Genomic DNA, 17,518 nt, shown 5'->3' with positions numbered 1-17,518 from the left:
ATAAGGGCATAGAGCAGTATATATATGGGGAGGGACATTTTATAAGGGCATAGAGCAATAGGACAAGGGGCAATGGCTTTAAAGTGGAAGAGGGGAGATTTAGCTAAGCTATTAGGAAGAAATTCTTTGCTGTGAGGCTAGTGAGACACTGGTCCAAGTTGCCCAGAGGATTTGTGGCTGCCCCACCCCTGGAAGTGCTCAAGGCCAGGCTGGATGGGGCTTGGAGCAACCAGGGCTGGTGGGAGGTGTCCCTGCCCATGCAGGGGGTTGGGACTGGATGATCTAAGGTTCCTTCTGACCCAGCCTGAGATTCTGTGATTCTATGATGATCCCAATTGCAAGCTCTTTGCTTTGGCTTTTTTTCTAACTGAAAAAAAAAAAAAAAAAAAAGAATGAAGAGAAAAGAAGGCTGCAAAATACCCATAGTTTTCATTTCAGAAAGATTTTTAACAAAGCCAAAGCAAAACAGCAGCAGAAGCCATGGATCCTCCTCATCTCCTTTTCCTTTTGCTCTCTTTAGCTCCCTGCTCTTTATTTTCCCTTGGCTCACAAGAGGGGTTTTGGGAGACACTGAGGCCAGGACTGAACAACCATCCCATTGTGTCCAGCAGAGGACACTATGATGCCACTAACAGGACAGGGCCATCTCTCCACAGCAAGCCAGCCCGGGTGGGTGGGTGGGAAGCCACCGGGACGTGTTATTGCCTGCCCTCCAGGAATACAGACCCTGCTGCAGAGGGATTGTTTTCAGAATCCAGATTGTTTTCAGGGACAAACTGCATGGGACAAGGGAGGCAGAGGAGCTGCAGCACCCTCAAAACATCTGAGCCTTCCCAACCTTTCTTAAGGCTGAGGATGCCATCCCCTCCTCCCACCACCTCCTCAGGTAGAGCCCATGGTGCCTCTGAAACCGGGCAGAGATCCCAACCCTACTGGGAGAAGGAGCAACTGATGTCCATGATTAATTTCTAAGAAAGAGAGCTGAGATTAGGCGACCTCCCAAAAGGGGAAACTGAGGCAGGGACACCCATTGCTCTCTCTCCCAACCTGCACAGGCTCCACATTGTCCCAGGCACTGCAGCTGAGCTTTCACAGCAATCCCTCCAGAGCTCTGGTTTCAAACACTTGCTAAAAGGCAACAGCCCAAATCCCTTCACTGCCCTTGGAGAAAAGAGGTGCCAACACCTCCAGCAGCCTCCAAGCATCACCAGGCACTCATGTGGCCCCTTGAAGCTGCAAAATGAGAGAAGTTGCTTTTCACTCCCACCCAGGGACTTTTTTTTTTACTGCTAATTTTACTTTTCCTGGGATTTTAACAACATAGATTTTAACAACTGTCTTGCAACAGTAAGGCTGAGGAAAAAAAAAAAAAAAAGGCAGTGCAAGCCAGTGCTGCTACTGACTCTTCTGGTGACCCTCAGATCCCTTTGGCTGCAAAACATGGGTAAGAGCCTCTTTGGCTTTGGGATGGGGGATGTCCTGAGGGACATGGCAGCCCTGGCCACAGTGGGAGGATGCAGTCAGCATCTCTCACTGCTTCTACCAGCCAGACCACGGGAAATGACAAAAATTGCTGACATTTTTCTGCAGCCACAGAGTTCTGTAGCCTCACCCCAGCTCTCCAGTCCCCAAGGGCAACGGGGAGGGTTTTCCACTGCCATGGGAGTGCTGGGCAGCTCTCAGGGTCCTCCACCTCCCTGGGATATTTGTTCAATAACATCCAAGGCCCAAGGGGACACAGATCTCAGAGGGGCACTCACGCCCTTGCAAAATACACTGAGAAGGTAAATACACTCATTTCTGAAGGGCTGAGCAAGGAACAGCAGGAACCTCCCATTGAGTACTCCCTCCTCCTCCCCTGCACAGGATTCTGGGGCCAGAAACCCACAGATGGGTCCTGGCACAGCTTCACCCTGTGTGTTCTCACACGATGCTCACACTCAGACCTGCAATAGTGTAACTTGATTTTTTTAAAAAAAGAGCTCGCTTTTGAGTGGCTCTGTAAAAAGTAAATACTTTCTGCTGCTGGCAATCATCCATAACTCCAGTCTGGGGGTTCTCTTAGAGCTCCCAAACCTCTTTTCAGCCTTATTTCCCACTGTGGGAATCACAGAAGGGTTTGGGTTGGAAGGGACCTTACAGATCACCCAGCTCCACCTCCCCTGGCATGGAGGGGACACCTTCCACTAGACCAGGTTGCTTAAAGCCCCATCCAACCTGGCCTTCAACACCTGCAGTCAACCACTACCTCTGAGGGCAACCTGTGCCAGCGTCACTCCAACCTTACACCAGAGAAAACACTGAAAGACCAAGATGTGCACCCCCTTCACAGAGGATTGCAGACAAAGGATGCCAACCTGCTAGGAGCAGCACCAGCCTCTTTCCAAAAAAAAACACTAAAAAAGCCTCAACCCAGACCCTCGCGCATCCACAAACAAGGCCACTTGGGGGTTGAAGATGCAATGAGTGCCACAGCCCAGGGCCCATCCCTCCTCCATGGAAGCCTGGAAAGCAGTGCAGGGATAATACTGACATGGGCAGCACCACACAGGCCCCACCAGCGAAGTGGTGAAGGCTGTCCCACAACATGCCTTGGCCCCTGCATCCTTCTCTGGAGCAATCCCTGTGGATGAACTGCACCTGACAGCCTGGGGCTTGGCACCGGAGATGTCCCCTCCCGTGACACACCATGTGATGGCTGGGTCTGGTCCCCAGTGAGGGCAGGATGGAGGGGAGCTGACACCAAGAAGCCAGGTACTTTTCACTGTATTAATTATCACCTGCAGAGGTGTTTTTAGAAGCTATTTATAGGTAAATGTGATGAAACGTGGAAAAACCAATTGCACACGGGAACCAGGCACAATATGCAGGGACAACTTCTCCTCCCCAAGGGGGAATGTGCCCTGCTGAATCCAGAGAGGGAGCAACTGCTCTGGCTTTAGCATTTAATCCCCTGGAGCCAGGTTAAGCCCAAGTGGCAGCTGGGCTCAGGCCACAGCTCGGTCCATTGCCCTGCTGGTGCTGCAGGCTGCCAGGACTGGGCCAGGCTTACAAATGGAAGATGAAATCTCTGTCTGCAAACATCTCCTCACTGTCTGAGAAACATCAGTACTTCAGGGAGAGATGTTGTCCCCGAGCTCATCTTTGCCAGAGTGAACTCCTGCCCTGCCTCTGGTGGGTGTCACAACTCATGCTAAACCATCACAAGGAAATCTGCTGTGGTGTCATCCTGCTCTGACAGGTATTAACAATTGCTCCCAGCACCAATCCCCCACTATTAAAGATGGGTGAAAGGTTTCATACACCAGATCTGATTGCTTAGGGTGATGATAAAAGCAAGTCATCAGCACAGGCTGTACAGACGTCAGCAAATCCCAAATCCCCCCTGGCTAGATAGGAGCTGGCTTATCTGACTATGTGACCTCTCTTCAAAAGCCAGCAGGAACAAATGGAGCAGATTTCTTCCCTGAAATGCTACCAGCCCGGATTACCTTGAGGACACACACACACACGTAGTTCTCCCTGTTCTGAGGCAGATCCAAACAAGCTGCATCTCCTTACCAAGCACACCTTTGGAAATCAAGCCTGAGTAAGTCAAAAAAGAAATCTCCAGTATTCTTCCACTTCCAGATGGCCTAGGATGAGCTACTCTGCTCCCTGTGCTCCCCAGCCACCAGTGCACAATCTCCCACAATATCCCTCTCCTTGGAAGGAGGGACTGAAGCTTTTGGGACAGAAATACCCACCCAAGCATGGATGGAGCAATGGAGGCCAAGAAAGGTCCAAGCACATCCTGGAGTGCAACACAACAACCTGGCTCAACACCATAGCCATGCCTCCCCCTGCTGCACCTCATGCCAAGGATGAAATCAAACCATTGCATCTCTTCTTCACCCTTGGCAAACTGATAATGCCACAGCCAGATATTGAAATATTTCACTTCAGTGCAGTGAAACCTGAACTTTGTCCCTACCAGGTGCACCACAACTGCCTTGACTACACCAAGGATGTGTCCTCCACCAGAAAATAGCTGAGAAAACATCTCTGTGCCAAAACAGATCTTGCAATCAAACCTTACCTACTGTCTTACCTAGTGCTGGAGCAGGCACGGCAGCCTGGGAGGCCAGATTGTTTCCAGCTACTTGTCCTTGGAAAGGGCAGGATGGAAGGTACAGAAACTCTGAGAAACACCATGAGACACAAGCTGTGTGCATGGTGGAAAACCCACAAAGTTACTCCCGCGCATCCAGGCTGCTTTGAGATGAAGAGACAACAGCTGATAACATCTGCTCAGGAGCACTGGAGTAGTAACAGCTTTAATCATGATTTCTTTTTTTTCCAAAAATTTTTCTTTCTTTAAAAATAAAGAAAAAGGAACATGAACCTGTGAGTACAACAACCAGGTACTGCACAAAGGGTGGTAATGCAAAGCCCAGATGGAGCTTTTGGAGAGGGGATTGATGTTGAGTGACAGATTGATGTTGAGTGGGCAGAAGGCACCCAAAGGACAAATGCCCTGTCCCAGCACGTGACTTTTGGACTGAGGATAGGTACAAATTAATATGGTGGTCACCCCACCTGCCCCAGAATGTGTCAGCTGTGCTCCCAGAGGTCTTGGAGAGGCCACAGCACATTTTAGGCTGCTGCTGAAATGTGAAGCTGGGTATAGAGTATCTGAGGTAGTTAGAAAAATCATGGTGGGGGGGTAAAAAAAAAAAAAAATGCTGAAATTCTTCAGGGAGTAAGCCATCCCTCCTCCTGCACGCAAGCTCCTGCAGGAATAATTCCTCATTACAGTGGAGATTTTTGCCCAAGCATAGAAGAATGTGCTCTTAGGGTGCCTTAGGGAATGAGAATGCTCAGCTGCTGACAGACCCTTTCTGTGCTACATTAGGTTGCATAGGAAACTCCCTTAAGGAGAAATTAAGGTGCTATTTACTTGTTGTGGGGTCCATCAAGAGTGACCATTTCTGGGGACATGATTTTGGGAAGAGGAGAATGTTCCCTCTGAAGGTTGTGGTGCCAGCACAATCTGCCAGGTGCCTTTCCCAGTCATTTTTGTTTGGATTAACCTGAAAGAAAATCATCCTGTAACAACTGACCTTTCCATGGTAGCAGTTTCATTACAAAGAGACTTTGCACTTAAAATAACATTCCTGTGCAAAAATATTTCCCTCCCATAGAAAAAATCTGAAAGCCAGGGAGCACAAGGAGGAGGGAAGGTCATTCAAAAAACTTGGCTATAAAACCAGTGGGGAAAAATATGGGCACTTGGTGCTGCAAATATTTAGCTCGATGGCACCAGCTTTACAGCAAAGACTATTTACAAGTTAACCTGGGCTTTAGGAGCCTTGAAGAACCACAGCTAAATCCCTCTGCAAACAGTGACAATGAGCATTAAGCCATGTAACACATCACAGATTTCAAATTAGGAGAAACATTTTCTCTTCTCCTTCTTGTGTAAAGGGATAAATGCGTGGCAACAATTTCCTCCCCTTTTTTACCTCTTTCCCAGAGCAGAAGCACCTGGAGAAGAGCAGCACAAACAGTGCACTGCCATGGCAGGGTGAGCCAGTCTTGGTCTATCTCTCAAACCTTCTTCCAAAGGTGTCCTACAGCACCTGGGTGGGATGATGCACTTCTGGTTAAAAAAGGTACCCCTGCATCTGGAAATGGGAAATGAGCATCTCCTGGCCCTTCAGGCATGAATATAAAACAAAAGAATTAACCAAACAGGTCTTAGGACATGTGAATAACAAGAAAAAACAGCTCCTTTTTGGTGTAAGATGTTTGCTGGGCTTGAGGACATCCCAAGTTTGTGCTTTACAGTTGGATCTGGGAGACTGCCAGAGTCTGACCATGGCAGTGGGGAAGGGTGTTTACTGTGCTTCCTCTTAGAACACACATTCACGTGACTCAAGCTCATCTCAAAAAATGATAATTTAAAAGCAGTTTCTACAATGTAAAAAACAGCCACAGCTTCTTTCCCCCAGAGTGGTTACAACTTTTACTGCTCTTTACAAAAATTAGATTTTTATTTGTAAATGCCTAAAAAATGTGATCTCTCTCATGATCCCCACCCCATCCCTTTGCCCCTTTGAAAGTTTTTAAGTAAGAAATAGTTGAACTCTATCAATGCCATATGAAAAGCCATCACTCTTTGGATGCCTTCCTGTCAAGGAGAGATGTCTCCTGCTGATTTCCAGTCCTGGTGGAGAACTTCCAATTTTGGCCCCTAAAAACCCAGGGAGTGCAACCTCCGCTTCTTTTAAAGTTAATTGCCTCAAAAAAAAAAAAAAAAAGGGGGGGACGAGGCGAAAGCACAGAAAAAAACCCCAGGAAATGAGGTCTGGGTGGAAACATCACCACAGGAGCTAGATGGCAAAATCCTCGTGGTCCTGTGGGCTGAAGGCAGCTGCCCGCAGCATGTCCAAAGAGTTGACAAGGATCAGGGTGCCAGTCAGATGTTTCCAGCGCTTGGTGATGGGGTTCTTCATCTTGTCCAGCCCAGTGTGCAGCTCCTGGATCACATCACGGTAGCTGTCACCCATCTGGCTGCTCCAGGTGAGCAGGAAATCATACGCTGGCTTCCACATGGCCTGGGGGGGCAGGGTAGAGTGAAGGGGACATCAGAGCTGAGCTGGATGGTCAGAGAGCAAGTGATGCCATCCCCAGAGCACTCCCACCCCAGAAAAAGCACATTCCCAGAGAAAAACAACCCCCCGTGTTTCCCCACCACACTCAAATCCCTATTATCCCCCGAAAGGTGCTCCAGAAGAACATCCTCTGGGGGTATCCACAACTTTAGGAGAACCCCTGGGGACTGAGCCCCATCTGCTCTCACCTCACTGTCCACTGCCCCCGTCTTGTCTCGGTGTGGGGCCTCGTAGGCATCCATCTGCTGTCTGGAGACCTTGGTGAGCTTCTCAGCCAGCTCCCTCCAGCGCTGGGCCACCTCCACAGCTGTGGTCAGCAGCACAAAGTCCTGGATGAGCCGGACGACCAGCCCCTGGCAGTCCATCTTCAGCAGGGCCTGAAGGATGGGGGGGAAAACCAAACAAGACAGTCAAGGCAGGGGACTCAAAAAAACCCATGCAGCAAAGTCCATCAGAAAGCCCTCCCAAATTTTTTTTTCCCAAATCCTTTCTAGTGACAGCTGGTGAAATGAGGCCACCAGGCTCGACAGAAGAATAATCCCATTATTTGAACACAGCACCCTACCCTTGAGGCTTGTGGCCCTGGCTGGCCAATGTAGCTTTACTTTCCAGGCAAGCCCTCAAGATGCTCAGGTGCCACCACAAGCAGTTTAAAGCATCCCAAGGGCTGAGAAGAACAGATGCCTTTAATCAAGGCTTGGAAAGCTGCCAGGCAAGAAAGGACCATGGGGTGTTGGTCAACATTGGCTGAGTATCAGCCAGCATGTGCCCAGGTGGTCAAGAAAGCCAGCAGCATCCTGGCTTGTATCAGCACAGGTGTGGCCAGCAGGACCAGGGCAGGGATTGCCCCCTTGTGCTCAGCACTGGTGAGGCTGCATCTTGAATGCTGGGGCCAGTTTTGAGCCCCTCACAAGAAGAACACTGAGGGGCTGGAATGTGTCCAGAGAAGGGCAACAGAACTGGGGAAGGGTCTGGAGCACAAGTCCTGTGAGGAAAAGCTGAGGGAGCTGGAGGTGTTCAGCCTGGAGAAAAGGAGGCTGAGGGGAGACTTTCTCACTCTGTACAACTCCCTGAAAGGAGGTTGGAGGGATGGGGGAGTCAGTCTCTTCTTGCTAGTAACAAGTGAACAGGTCAGGAGGAAATGACCTCAGGTTGTGACAGGGGAGGTTTAGAGGAACAATACAAGGAACAATTTCTTCCCCAAAACGTTTTTCAGGCCCTGGCCCAGGCTGCCCAGGGCAGTGGTGGAGCCACCGTCCCTGGAGGGATTGAAAAGCCACGTGGATGTGGTGCTGATGCCTGCAGTATAGTGGTGGCCTTGGCAGTGCTGGGTTAGTGGCTGGATTTGATGATCTGAAAAGTCTTTTCCAACCAAAATGATTCTTTGGTTCTGTGAAGGTAACTAATCCAGTCCAGCCTGTGCAGTTTGCTGCCCCAAGGCCAGAGGAACACCATCCTTCAGCAGGGATGGGTGGGCATGGGCCAACCAGAACATTTTGGCAATGAGACCCGGACATCAGCCTCGGTAGGAGATGCAGGCAAAGGGCCAGCTGGCAGCACTACAGGACCACTGCTTTGCTTGGGGATGTTCTAGCTGAGGACATCACAGCTCCTCTGCCTTCCTCTGCCAGATCAGTAACCACCTATTTCTCCATCATGTATTGACATAAAAGCTGAGATATTTCACAAATGGTTTTGAAGAGCTGAGAAGAGGAACTGCAGCACTCCCTGTTTTCTAGGGAGCAGTAACTTACCCAGAAAAAACCAGACAGAGCAGTGTTGTTTCCTGTCCTCAGGTACTAAATGACATCAACATCTGCTCATAGTTGAAAGCAAGTTGCAGTGGGGGAAAACACACAAGGCAGCCCAGGAAAGGAGGGGTCTAAGTGGCAATTTTCAGAGGACAGAATCACTCAGCGAAGTTCAGCAGCAACCATAATCCCTGGACAAATCCCACGTCTAACTTCAAGTGGCTACAGGAAGGTGGTCTGAAACAGGCACCTCCTTTTGAAATGGATGTCAGGCTATGCCTTGGATGATGGGTTGCTGAGCAGCCTCTTGTTTTCCAGATCCAGAGTCATGGTACCAGCAGACTCAGGATGGTGGCTCCAAGATGGGTGAACAAGACAGGGTCCCTGTTGTAACAAAGGTCAACCCCAGCTGGGGGATGAAGAGGACAGCCCCAAGGGATGCTGCAGACAAGTGAGCACCCAAGGAACCACAGTGGCACATTGGGGACATCACATACACCTTCACAACAACATGGGACTTATATTAGAGAAACAAGGATGATGTGAGCCAAGTGCAGCCAGAACCTGCCCACTTTCTGCTGCTGAGGGTCCTGACATCCTCTCCTGGAACGCAGGTTTGGACAGAAAACCAGAAGGGTTAAATCTTTCCACAGGGGCAGTTGGGGGAAACACCTGAAACTCTTCCAACAATTTGCAAAGCAAATGCATGTTGATTTCTCCAGTATCTGTTTCCAACTTAAAGCTGGGCTGGAATCTAATTCCAGATGCAGATCCAGTGTTTGTTAGCCCCTCAAGTGCTTACACAGGTTTCTTGCACCAGGACAGAAGTAACAACCCTTCTTGTTCAGCAAACAAGGAAAATACACCTAAAAGAGCATTAATTTGTTGGTTTTCCTTGGTTTTTTTTATTGTTTTTAGTTGATTGGGTTTTTTTGTTTGTTTTTTTAATAACAAAAAGGGCATTAAGCAGCATTTAGATCTCACACCAGTGCCACAAACACCTCCTCTCCAGCAAAACCACCTGACCCCCTGTCCCAGCTCCTCTCCTCTGCAAGCAAAGACTTCCAGTGGTCCTAAGGAAGGGCAGATTCAGCATCCTCAAACCTATTCTTCCAGGTGGCTCCATCACCTGTCTGCAGCCCCCAAAACAACCTGGTATTTAGCAAAGCAGGCTAAAGGAGCCACTCACATCACTTGCCAGAGGCCAAACAGGTCCAGGCAGCAGAAGAGGCCACTGGGAGCAAACTGTGCCACAGGGGTTAAGGGGAAGAGAGCTGCAGGAGGCAGATCCTCCTGTTCCTTCTGCTGCTCCAAGTAAATGGCATCAAATAACATAGCTGGGAGGGCATGTAATGGAGAGCTGCATAAGCACACAAAGCAACAGCTTTGGAAGAGATGGATTACTCTCTGTGGGGCAGTATATTAGCTCTGAATCCTACCGATGGCCACAGAAATAGCTCCTCCCTGCACTCTGCCTCTGGAGATCTGAGCTGGGGAGGCTCAAGACAGAGCCTACAGGAATGGGAAGAGGTGATGGGTGATGATGGCAGCACTAAAGCCAGCCAGGGACAGGGTGCAGGAAGGACACAGCCACTGAGCTCAGAGTCAAAGGGGGAGAATCAGTGGTAACAGTGTCAACACCTTTTTTTTTGACCTGGGCACAACTTGTTCCCTGTGTCACAGAAATCCACGAAACCCACAAGGGCTTTCCTGGCATCCCTGACTGCCCAGTTGGGATTAGCTGGGTTCACAACAGACTTAATCCCTCCAGCAGGTGCTTTTGGGATTACACTTCCATTTCCTTCCCCCATTCCTCTGCCTGGACAAGGATTCCTGGGTGCATCCACCCAATGTGTCTCCATCCCTGTGCATCCAGCCCTGCTCCCCACTGAGATGTGACCTGGGCTGTGCCCTGCCAGCACTCTCTGAAGCATTTATTAGCCTGCAAAGCATTAATTAACCTCAGAGCAACTCTGAGCTGGCTCCACCAGTGAGCAAAGGAGATGGTTTGATATTCAAATCCCAGTTCAAAGCAGCACAGAAGTGTCTCCACTTGAAAGGCATCCAGGGGAGGTTGAATTTGCATTCCAGCTTGGAAATGCAGAATCCCATTTCCTATCCTCTAATAATGGAAAACTGCATCTGGGAGCAAGCAAACAAAGCCAGAAGGAAGAGGAGACCCTGAAGACCACCTACAGATATGTTGCCACCCCTGCCCATGCCCATCAGCATAACCTTCATGATCCACAACCAATTCTGTGAGCCTCCAGCCCTGCCTGCTCTCCCATGCACAGAAATGGAGCCCTGACCCCTCTGCACTGCAGGAGTTGTCTCAGATGGAGTGCTTGAGGTTCTTCCTCATCTGGCACAGATGGACAGGATGTCCACAGCAGTGGTAGTCACCATCCCTGGAGGGATTTAAAAGTCATGTAGATGTGGTGCTGAGGGACATGGTTTAGTGGTGGGTTTGGCTGTGCTGGGTTAACACTGAAGACCTGATAACCTGAAAGGTCTTTTTCAACCAAAATAATTCTAGGAATCTATAATCTAAAGAAGTAAAAACCTTTTTCTTTTGCCTGAGGAGCAGAAAGCATTGCCAAGTTCACATGTGCCCACCAAGCATGGTACAAGATCCACCAAGAAGCTGCAACAGGAAAGGATCATGCACCACCCCCACTGTCCTCTCCAGGATAGAGGTCAGGTTTTCTGCCTGAATGAGCTGGCTCTACAAGGGCTCCCCTCCCCAAAATAACATTTGCTTTAAATACTAAACATCTCTTTCACTCACTTCTTTTGGCTGTCAGCACCCCCCAGAGTCACCAGCCACACTCACAGTCTTAAGTATTAATTTTTCCCCCCTAACATAGCCAGGCACAGGCTCTGTGGGGCAACATCCCTGACCATGGTGCTCAGCTGTGTGTCAGGGTACACCAGACATCACTTCAGAAATTACCCTAAGGGCCATCAGCCACACTCCCAGATGGCCTGGGGAAGATACCATGAATGAAAGGGCAGGCAGCTTTTTTCTTTTTGCAGAGGAGCATTCTGCAAATGCTGCAGTGGGGACAGAAGTCTGGAAAGTTCTCTGCCAGCCCCAGAAAATAAAAGTGGTTTTGTCTTGTAGAGCCCACTGAAAGGTGTCAGTGGCATTTCTGCAGCTTTCTATTAGTTGATGGGGGTGCAGGGCAAGACTTACAAGTACTGTGCATGAAAAGAGCTCACTGGAAGCCCACTGGGCTGCAAGCAACTTGGCTATGCCAGGCCATACAGGTCCTCCAGAAAACATCCCCACCAACTTCAGCATGGTGCAATGTCCAGGAATGATCCGTGTTGTTGGGATCAGGAGTTGAGCTCTCTCCCTGGACCTAAATTCAGCCCAGGGACGACCATCAGGCAGCAGATTGCTTTGGGATGGAGGAGCACAAAGGGCCAAACATGAGCAACCCTGAGCTGCCATGCTCCAGATGAGTAAGAATGAGGTCCAAGCAATGAAGGCCCCAATCTACAGGACATTTAAGTATTGCTTGAGCTCACCAGCAGCATTTTGGGGTCTGCACTCACCACAAACCAGCAGTATCTTTTGGTAGGAGAAAGGCAGCATGCAGATAGCTGCACTCTTAATAAATGACAGAAAATAATGGGAGAGAAAAAGACCAACAGCATCTTCTGCATGATCTCTAGAAGTGGTTTGGAAAAGAAAAAGCTCATCATTTCCATTATGCCAGGTGGCATTCCCCAAAGACCTAGGTTTTTCCTAACAGCAGCACCTGATGGAAAGGATGATAAACACAAGGCTCCACCAAAACACTGCACTGAAAATCCAGCCAGAGAAAGGCTGTGTCTTAGCACAAGTCAAATTCCAGCTCCCAAGGACCAAGTCACTATGTGGCTTGGTACCTGTAGCCCATCTGACATGAGGTCTTCTTGTACCCTTTTTTATTAAGAGCACCTGTCTGCTGCCAACTTTGGAAAAGACAGAGAGGAGAGAGGGGAGAGGTAGGTTTCTCCTTCTGGTAACTAACTTCTGAGCAACATTCCCCAGTTACCTTCACACACTGTTGCTAATGCAAGATTAGAAAATAATAATTAAATGCAGATTACTGATTAACTAGGCACCACAGTTGGGTTCTTTCACGCTTGGCTGCTGGTGCACACCTCTGCCACTGCCATTTTGTGTACTCAACACTGAGTCAGATAAGGGTGCTTACGGCTTTTCCCCTTCACAGTCCCTTGGAGACAAGACAACCAATCTTAAGGTGAAATGGCCAAATCAGAGCTTAACCCAACCTCTTGCAAGCACACCAGAAAGTGAGTCCATTTGTTAGGAATAAAATCAGATTTAAACACAATAAAATGAATCACTGCTTTTTCATCATTCCCCAGAAACATCTTAAAAAATTTTTTGCTTTCAAAAGGAGGCTCAATCTAATTTCTCCATAAGGAGGATTTGCCAGCAGCAAGGGTTTTAGAAGCAGCATTGTCTTCTAGGAAAGGAGCTCATATAGGCTTAGACTCCCAAAGAATAGGAAATGGAGCCAACACTCAGGATTAGCCTCCATTCAAACAAGGAAAATAAAACCTGCTCTGGGACTCCTGCCCTCCAGGCATCCCCTGGGGAGCAGGATCTTTTCCTGAAGCTTGCAGCCCTCCCCTTGAGTTTGCTGGTCCCAAGTATCCCAGTATCTGTTCCTTTTGTCTCCTTGCTAAGGCCTGGCATGGATTTTCCATGACCTACAGAAAGCCTGGGATGCCTGGACACAAAGGGAATAGATAAAAGAAACTTTTGGAGTTTGCAAAGTGGTGAAGGGAACAGCATGAAGTCCTCAAATGCATCCAGCAAGTGGAAGTCAGGTTTCATCCCATTACCCACTCAGGCTAATGATTAAAGCAGGCAACCACACCAACCCTGGCTACCACAGTTGGTGTTTTCCCTCCTGGGATGGCCCCAAGGGGGGAAGGACAGACAGAACAGTTGTGTCTGACCATCAGAACAGGCAGTGTTGGTGGCACAACCTGGCACCTGCATTTTACCAGGTTGAGCTGGAGCTGAAACAGTGCCTCATGAGCTATAAAGTGCTACCCAAGCACTGGGAACACACCGGAAAATATTTCCATGAGTCACAAAGAGCTCTGGACTCTTCACAATGCCTTAAACATCCTACTCTGTTCTCAAATTTCTCCTTTCTTATTAAAATTTGGGAAAGGAGATACTTCATTTGGCTCCAGTCCTCTGCACTCAGGCATCCAACTCATAACTTCATTCCACACGCTGCTGCCTGTGCCAATCATCCCCAAGCCAAGCTCTCACTATCCCTTAACTCAGCTGGCATCTTAAACCACAGAATTTGCTTTAACTCACTTATTGTGCTTCAGTGGAAGAAACTGTTAGGAGGTGAGAACAGCAACACTTCATTCTGCCTTTTGTTTGGCTCTTTCCAATGAAATTATCGTGAAGGTGATTTCTCTTATGAGACCTCCTAATGGCAAGCTAGAAATACTTGCAGGCTACACTACAGGTGTCCCAGACACCTTCTAGGACAGAAGCAAACCACATTTCAATTAGCAAACACGACCCACATTTGGACACAAAGCATCCAACATCCAAGCTCAGAGGATCCACCCAAAGAGCAATGGGGGCAGACACAACCTGATGTTATTACAGAGGAATATGAGGTTGTTTCATGAAGGCAAAGGTGTAGCATCACCCGTCACAGCAGCTGTAAACCCCCCTTCAAGAACACTTTGCCCCACCAATGATACAGAAGTATGTGGCACCCTCTGCATAGGCAAAGCTTTTGCCTTTTCTGCCCTTTTTCCAGTTTTCCATCAGTATTGCCTTCAACGAGGCACAGTTTGACACTGAGGTTGAGACCAGAAGCTCCCAGGTAACTCCATCAAAGGCTGAAATGTGAAGACCCAGCAGGAGAGCCCAGGCAAGTGCTATGAAAACTCCAAACCAAAATCCCCTTCAACTTGAAGGGCTTCAGACCAGCTGCCTTCCAGAACAGCCCTAATGGCTTCCCTCACACATACACATGGTATTTCACTCAGCCTGTTTCCCCATCTTTGGCCATGGTCCCATTAAACCAGGAGCCCACCAACACATCCAACAAGCAAGGCTGAACTTCCACCTGGCTGTGCTGAGCAGCCTGAAGACCTTAAAGATGGACTTCGGTTTCTACAGACTGAATTAGGAAGCCTACACCTGCTAGCTCACCATAATCACTCTGTATGGCAGGGACTTAAGACCCCCACTTTTCATCAGACCTCAGACTCACCGTCATCAGCTCCTTCTGAAAGGATTTCCTCTCTTTGTTCTCCGTGTTGTTGCAGTCTTCCTTTAGCTTCTCCAAGACAGAAGCCACTCGCTCTGGCTCACTGTCCAACTCTGCTCGGCAAAAAAAAGTGAGTGGCAAGTTCAGGTACCCCAGGGCATCAGCAAAGGACCTCCAGCTGCTGAGGTTCTCCATGAGCAGAGTCCTTACGGAGGCATAGATGTAGGTCAAGAACTTGCAGGGCCTCAGGATCTGCTCCAGCAATAGACTGGTGGTGAGATCTGGCCCAAAGAAGTAGCTGGGCTTCACCTTCCCAACCACCAGTACATTTTTGGTGTGCACAAGGCCTATTTTTCCCTGGTAGTAGCCAATATACCACTCCTTTGTCCACAGCTGCCCTTTTAGCCTGATTTTTTCCTCACTGAGGAGGGCTACGACATCTCCTTTCTTGTACTCCAGCAAATAGTGGTTCTTGCTTTGCCTCACCACTGTCTTCAGCAGCTTGCCATACTTCAAGCTCAACACTGGCCGGTCCTGAAAAACCGGATACTTGGTGGTGGCAGCCAGAGGTGAAAGGATGATCTTTCCAACCTCATTCTTCTTGAGGAACCGCCTCTGCCCTGTTGGTTTGATGGCACTTTTTGGAGGTGGCTGAGGTGTCTGGACACAGAATTGGGTCAAAATGGCATCCGTGTCATCCTTAACCTGTATTCTTAGCGTGAAGTCCGAGAGCTCATTGGGATCATGGGAAGCAATGGGAAAGATGAGGCGGCTGACCTTGCCCAGCTTCATCTGGAAGCCTCGCACGATTTTGGCTTGCTCGCTGGCTTTCACCTCATAGTTGGTCATGTTGGAGAACATGCAGAGCCTGAGGTCCTGAGGACGGGACAGAGCAAACTGATGCTTGCCCCAAAGCTGGAGGGCGACAGGAGCCGGGCTGTGGGACTGCCTCGTGACCTCGTTCACCAGAAGAGTCTTGGGCGCGCATTCGTGCCCAAACACTGCCACGACCGTTTTGAAGGAAGGGTGAATGTGCTTCGGGCCGTAGACGCCAACCGTGATCTTCTTGCTGATGTAATCCCAAACGGTGTAAGGGTAGAGGATGTTCTGCCCCTGGGCTACAGCTGCGATGTACATGCAAGGCTCCAGGTTCTCCAGCTGCACCTGGATCGTGTCCCCGTACGAGTAGCTCAGCTGCATCGGCACGTAGGGCCCCTCCTTCATGTCGCTCCGCAGGCACTGCAGTCCTACCAGACTCTTGCTCATGATGTCATTCTTCACTTCTGCCGACACTTTCATCTCCAGAATGATGAAGGTTTTCACCTCCATATTGCTGAGCTTGATCTGCAGGACAGGGCTGATGGTGCTGCACTTGTCGCTGTTCAGCTCCAGCGGTGGATCCAGCATGGCTTTCATGGAGATCTGCTGTGTCTCCCCAGGGCACACGTGGCCCTCTGGCACATGGATGCTGATGTTGGTGTCTGGAAGCTGAACAGCTCCACCAGAGCTATCCAGCTTGCAGACAATGTTGGTCTCTACAGGTTGAGTCTGTCCCCAGCCAGGATTTTGACCAAGCAAGTCCAAGTCATGGCAAGACCGAGCCAGCTTCCTATGGTTCAGCCACGCTGTCCTAAAATCTTCCCGGCTCTGGAACTGCTCTGGGGTGGGAGACTTCAAGCCACTGAAGAAACCCAATGACGCGGGAGCATCTGACTTGGCCTGAAGGATGGACAGTTCAGACAAACTGTAAGAGCGTTTACTCCTGAAGAAGGGATTGTCCCTTCTCACAGGCTCTTCCAGATCCAGCCTGTTTGTGGATGGAAACTCATCAAAAATGTTACCCAGGCTACTATTGGCAGCCAAACTGGAAACTGCTGAAGTAGGAGCCTCCGTGTCGAAGAGCAACAAATCAACAGCAACACCAGAGCTGGACTCTTGGTCCGAGCTGGGCACTGTTTGCAAATTCCCATTCAGAAACGGGTTCATCTGGACTCCGTTCAAGAACGGGTTGTTATTGTAGGTTTTTGCAGAGTTTTGTTTTGTGTCAGTCCATTCTCCAAGCAGTTCCAACTCCTTGACCCCCTCATCAGGGCTCTCCAGTAGATTGTCTATCATCCCACTGTCCGTCAAGGAGGAGTTGCGGTAGTTTACGGGCTGGACGTAGGAGGAAGGGATGTAACCCATTTCTGTGGTGTTGTGAGCATACCACCACTCACCTCCTGACGTGTCTAAGACATAAAGGTGGTCTCCCTTGGAGAACTTCAAAGTGGTGAAATTAGTTGGACAGTAATCTTTGATTGCTATAACTTCCTTCGCATTCCCAAAAGATGTGGGATTGTCAACCAGTAAGGCACTAGGAGAAGGCACTGCAAAGACAAGAAGGAAACAGCACTGTAAGCAATCCACAACCAAGCTGCAACATTCCTGCAAACATTTTGTTCAGGTCAGAAAGCCAAGTAACTTTAAGCAGTGAAGTAGTATTACAACCTCCCAAAGCTGTGGATATTTCCCTCCCCACCCAATTTTTAAAGAAAATTTCTCCATCTGCTACTTCTGATACTTTCACCTTCCTCCTTCCCAAAGGGTTCAGGACCTACGGGGATGGGAATCGATGTGTCCAGGAAGAGCAGCAGGAGCCAAGAAGGAGAAGCAGAAATTTGGTATCCTCCTGATGCAGTCAAGTGCCTCAGCAACAAGGCTCCCCCTTGATACAGTGCTCCATGCAGCCAACCCTGCATGAGGCACCAGTGTCCCACAGCCTCACTAAATCCCTAAGGAACAACGTACAAGCATCCATCATAGAATCACAGAATGGTTTGGGCTGGAAGGGACCTTA

The 17,518-nt window shown here is 49.2% G+C and overlaps 1 protein-coding gene across 1 annotated transcript in view; it reads right to left on the bottom strand.

The window, feature by feature from the left end:
• Positions 1 to 4,290: 4,290 nt before the first annotated feature.
• Positions 4,291 to 17,518, bottom strand: part of SH3BP4 (SH3 domain binding protein 4) — a 39,182-nt gene continuing 25,954 nt past the window's right edge. The window contains exons 3-5 of the mRNA XM_071747120.1: positions 14,686 to 17,048; positions 6,845 to 7,033; positions 4,291 to 6,599 (exon numbers count right to left, since the gene is read on the bottom strand). Coding sequence (XP_071603221.1) covers positions 6,375 to 6,599; positions 6,845 to 7,033; positions 14,686 to 17,048 — 2,777 coding nt within the window. The 3' untranslated portion in view covers positions 4,291 to 6,374. The remainder of the gene's footprint in view (positions 6,600 to 6,844; positions 7,034 to 14,685; positions 17,049 to 17,518) is intronic.

The sequence above is a fragment of the Heliangelus exortis genome, chromosome 6 (genome assembly GCF_036169615.1).
Source record: "Heliangelus exortis chromosome 6, bHelExo1.hap1, whole genome shotgun sequence".
NCBI lineage: Eukaryota > Metazoa > Chordata > Aves > Apodiformes > Trochilidae > Heliangelus > Heliangelus exortis.
The sequence above is the reverse complement of the archived record's forward strand: the minus strand, read 5'-3'. Positions and strand labels throughout refer to the sequence as shown.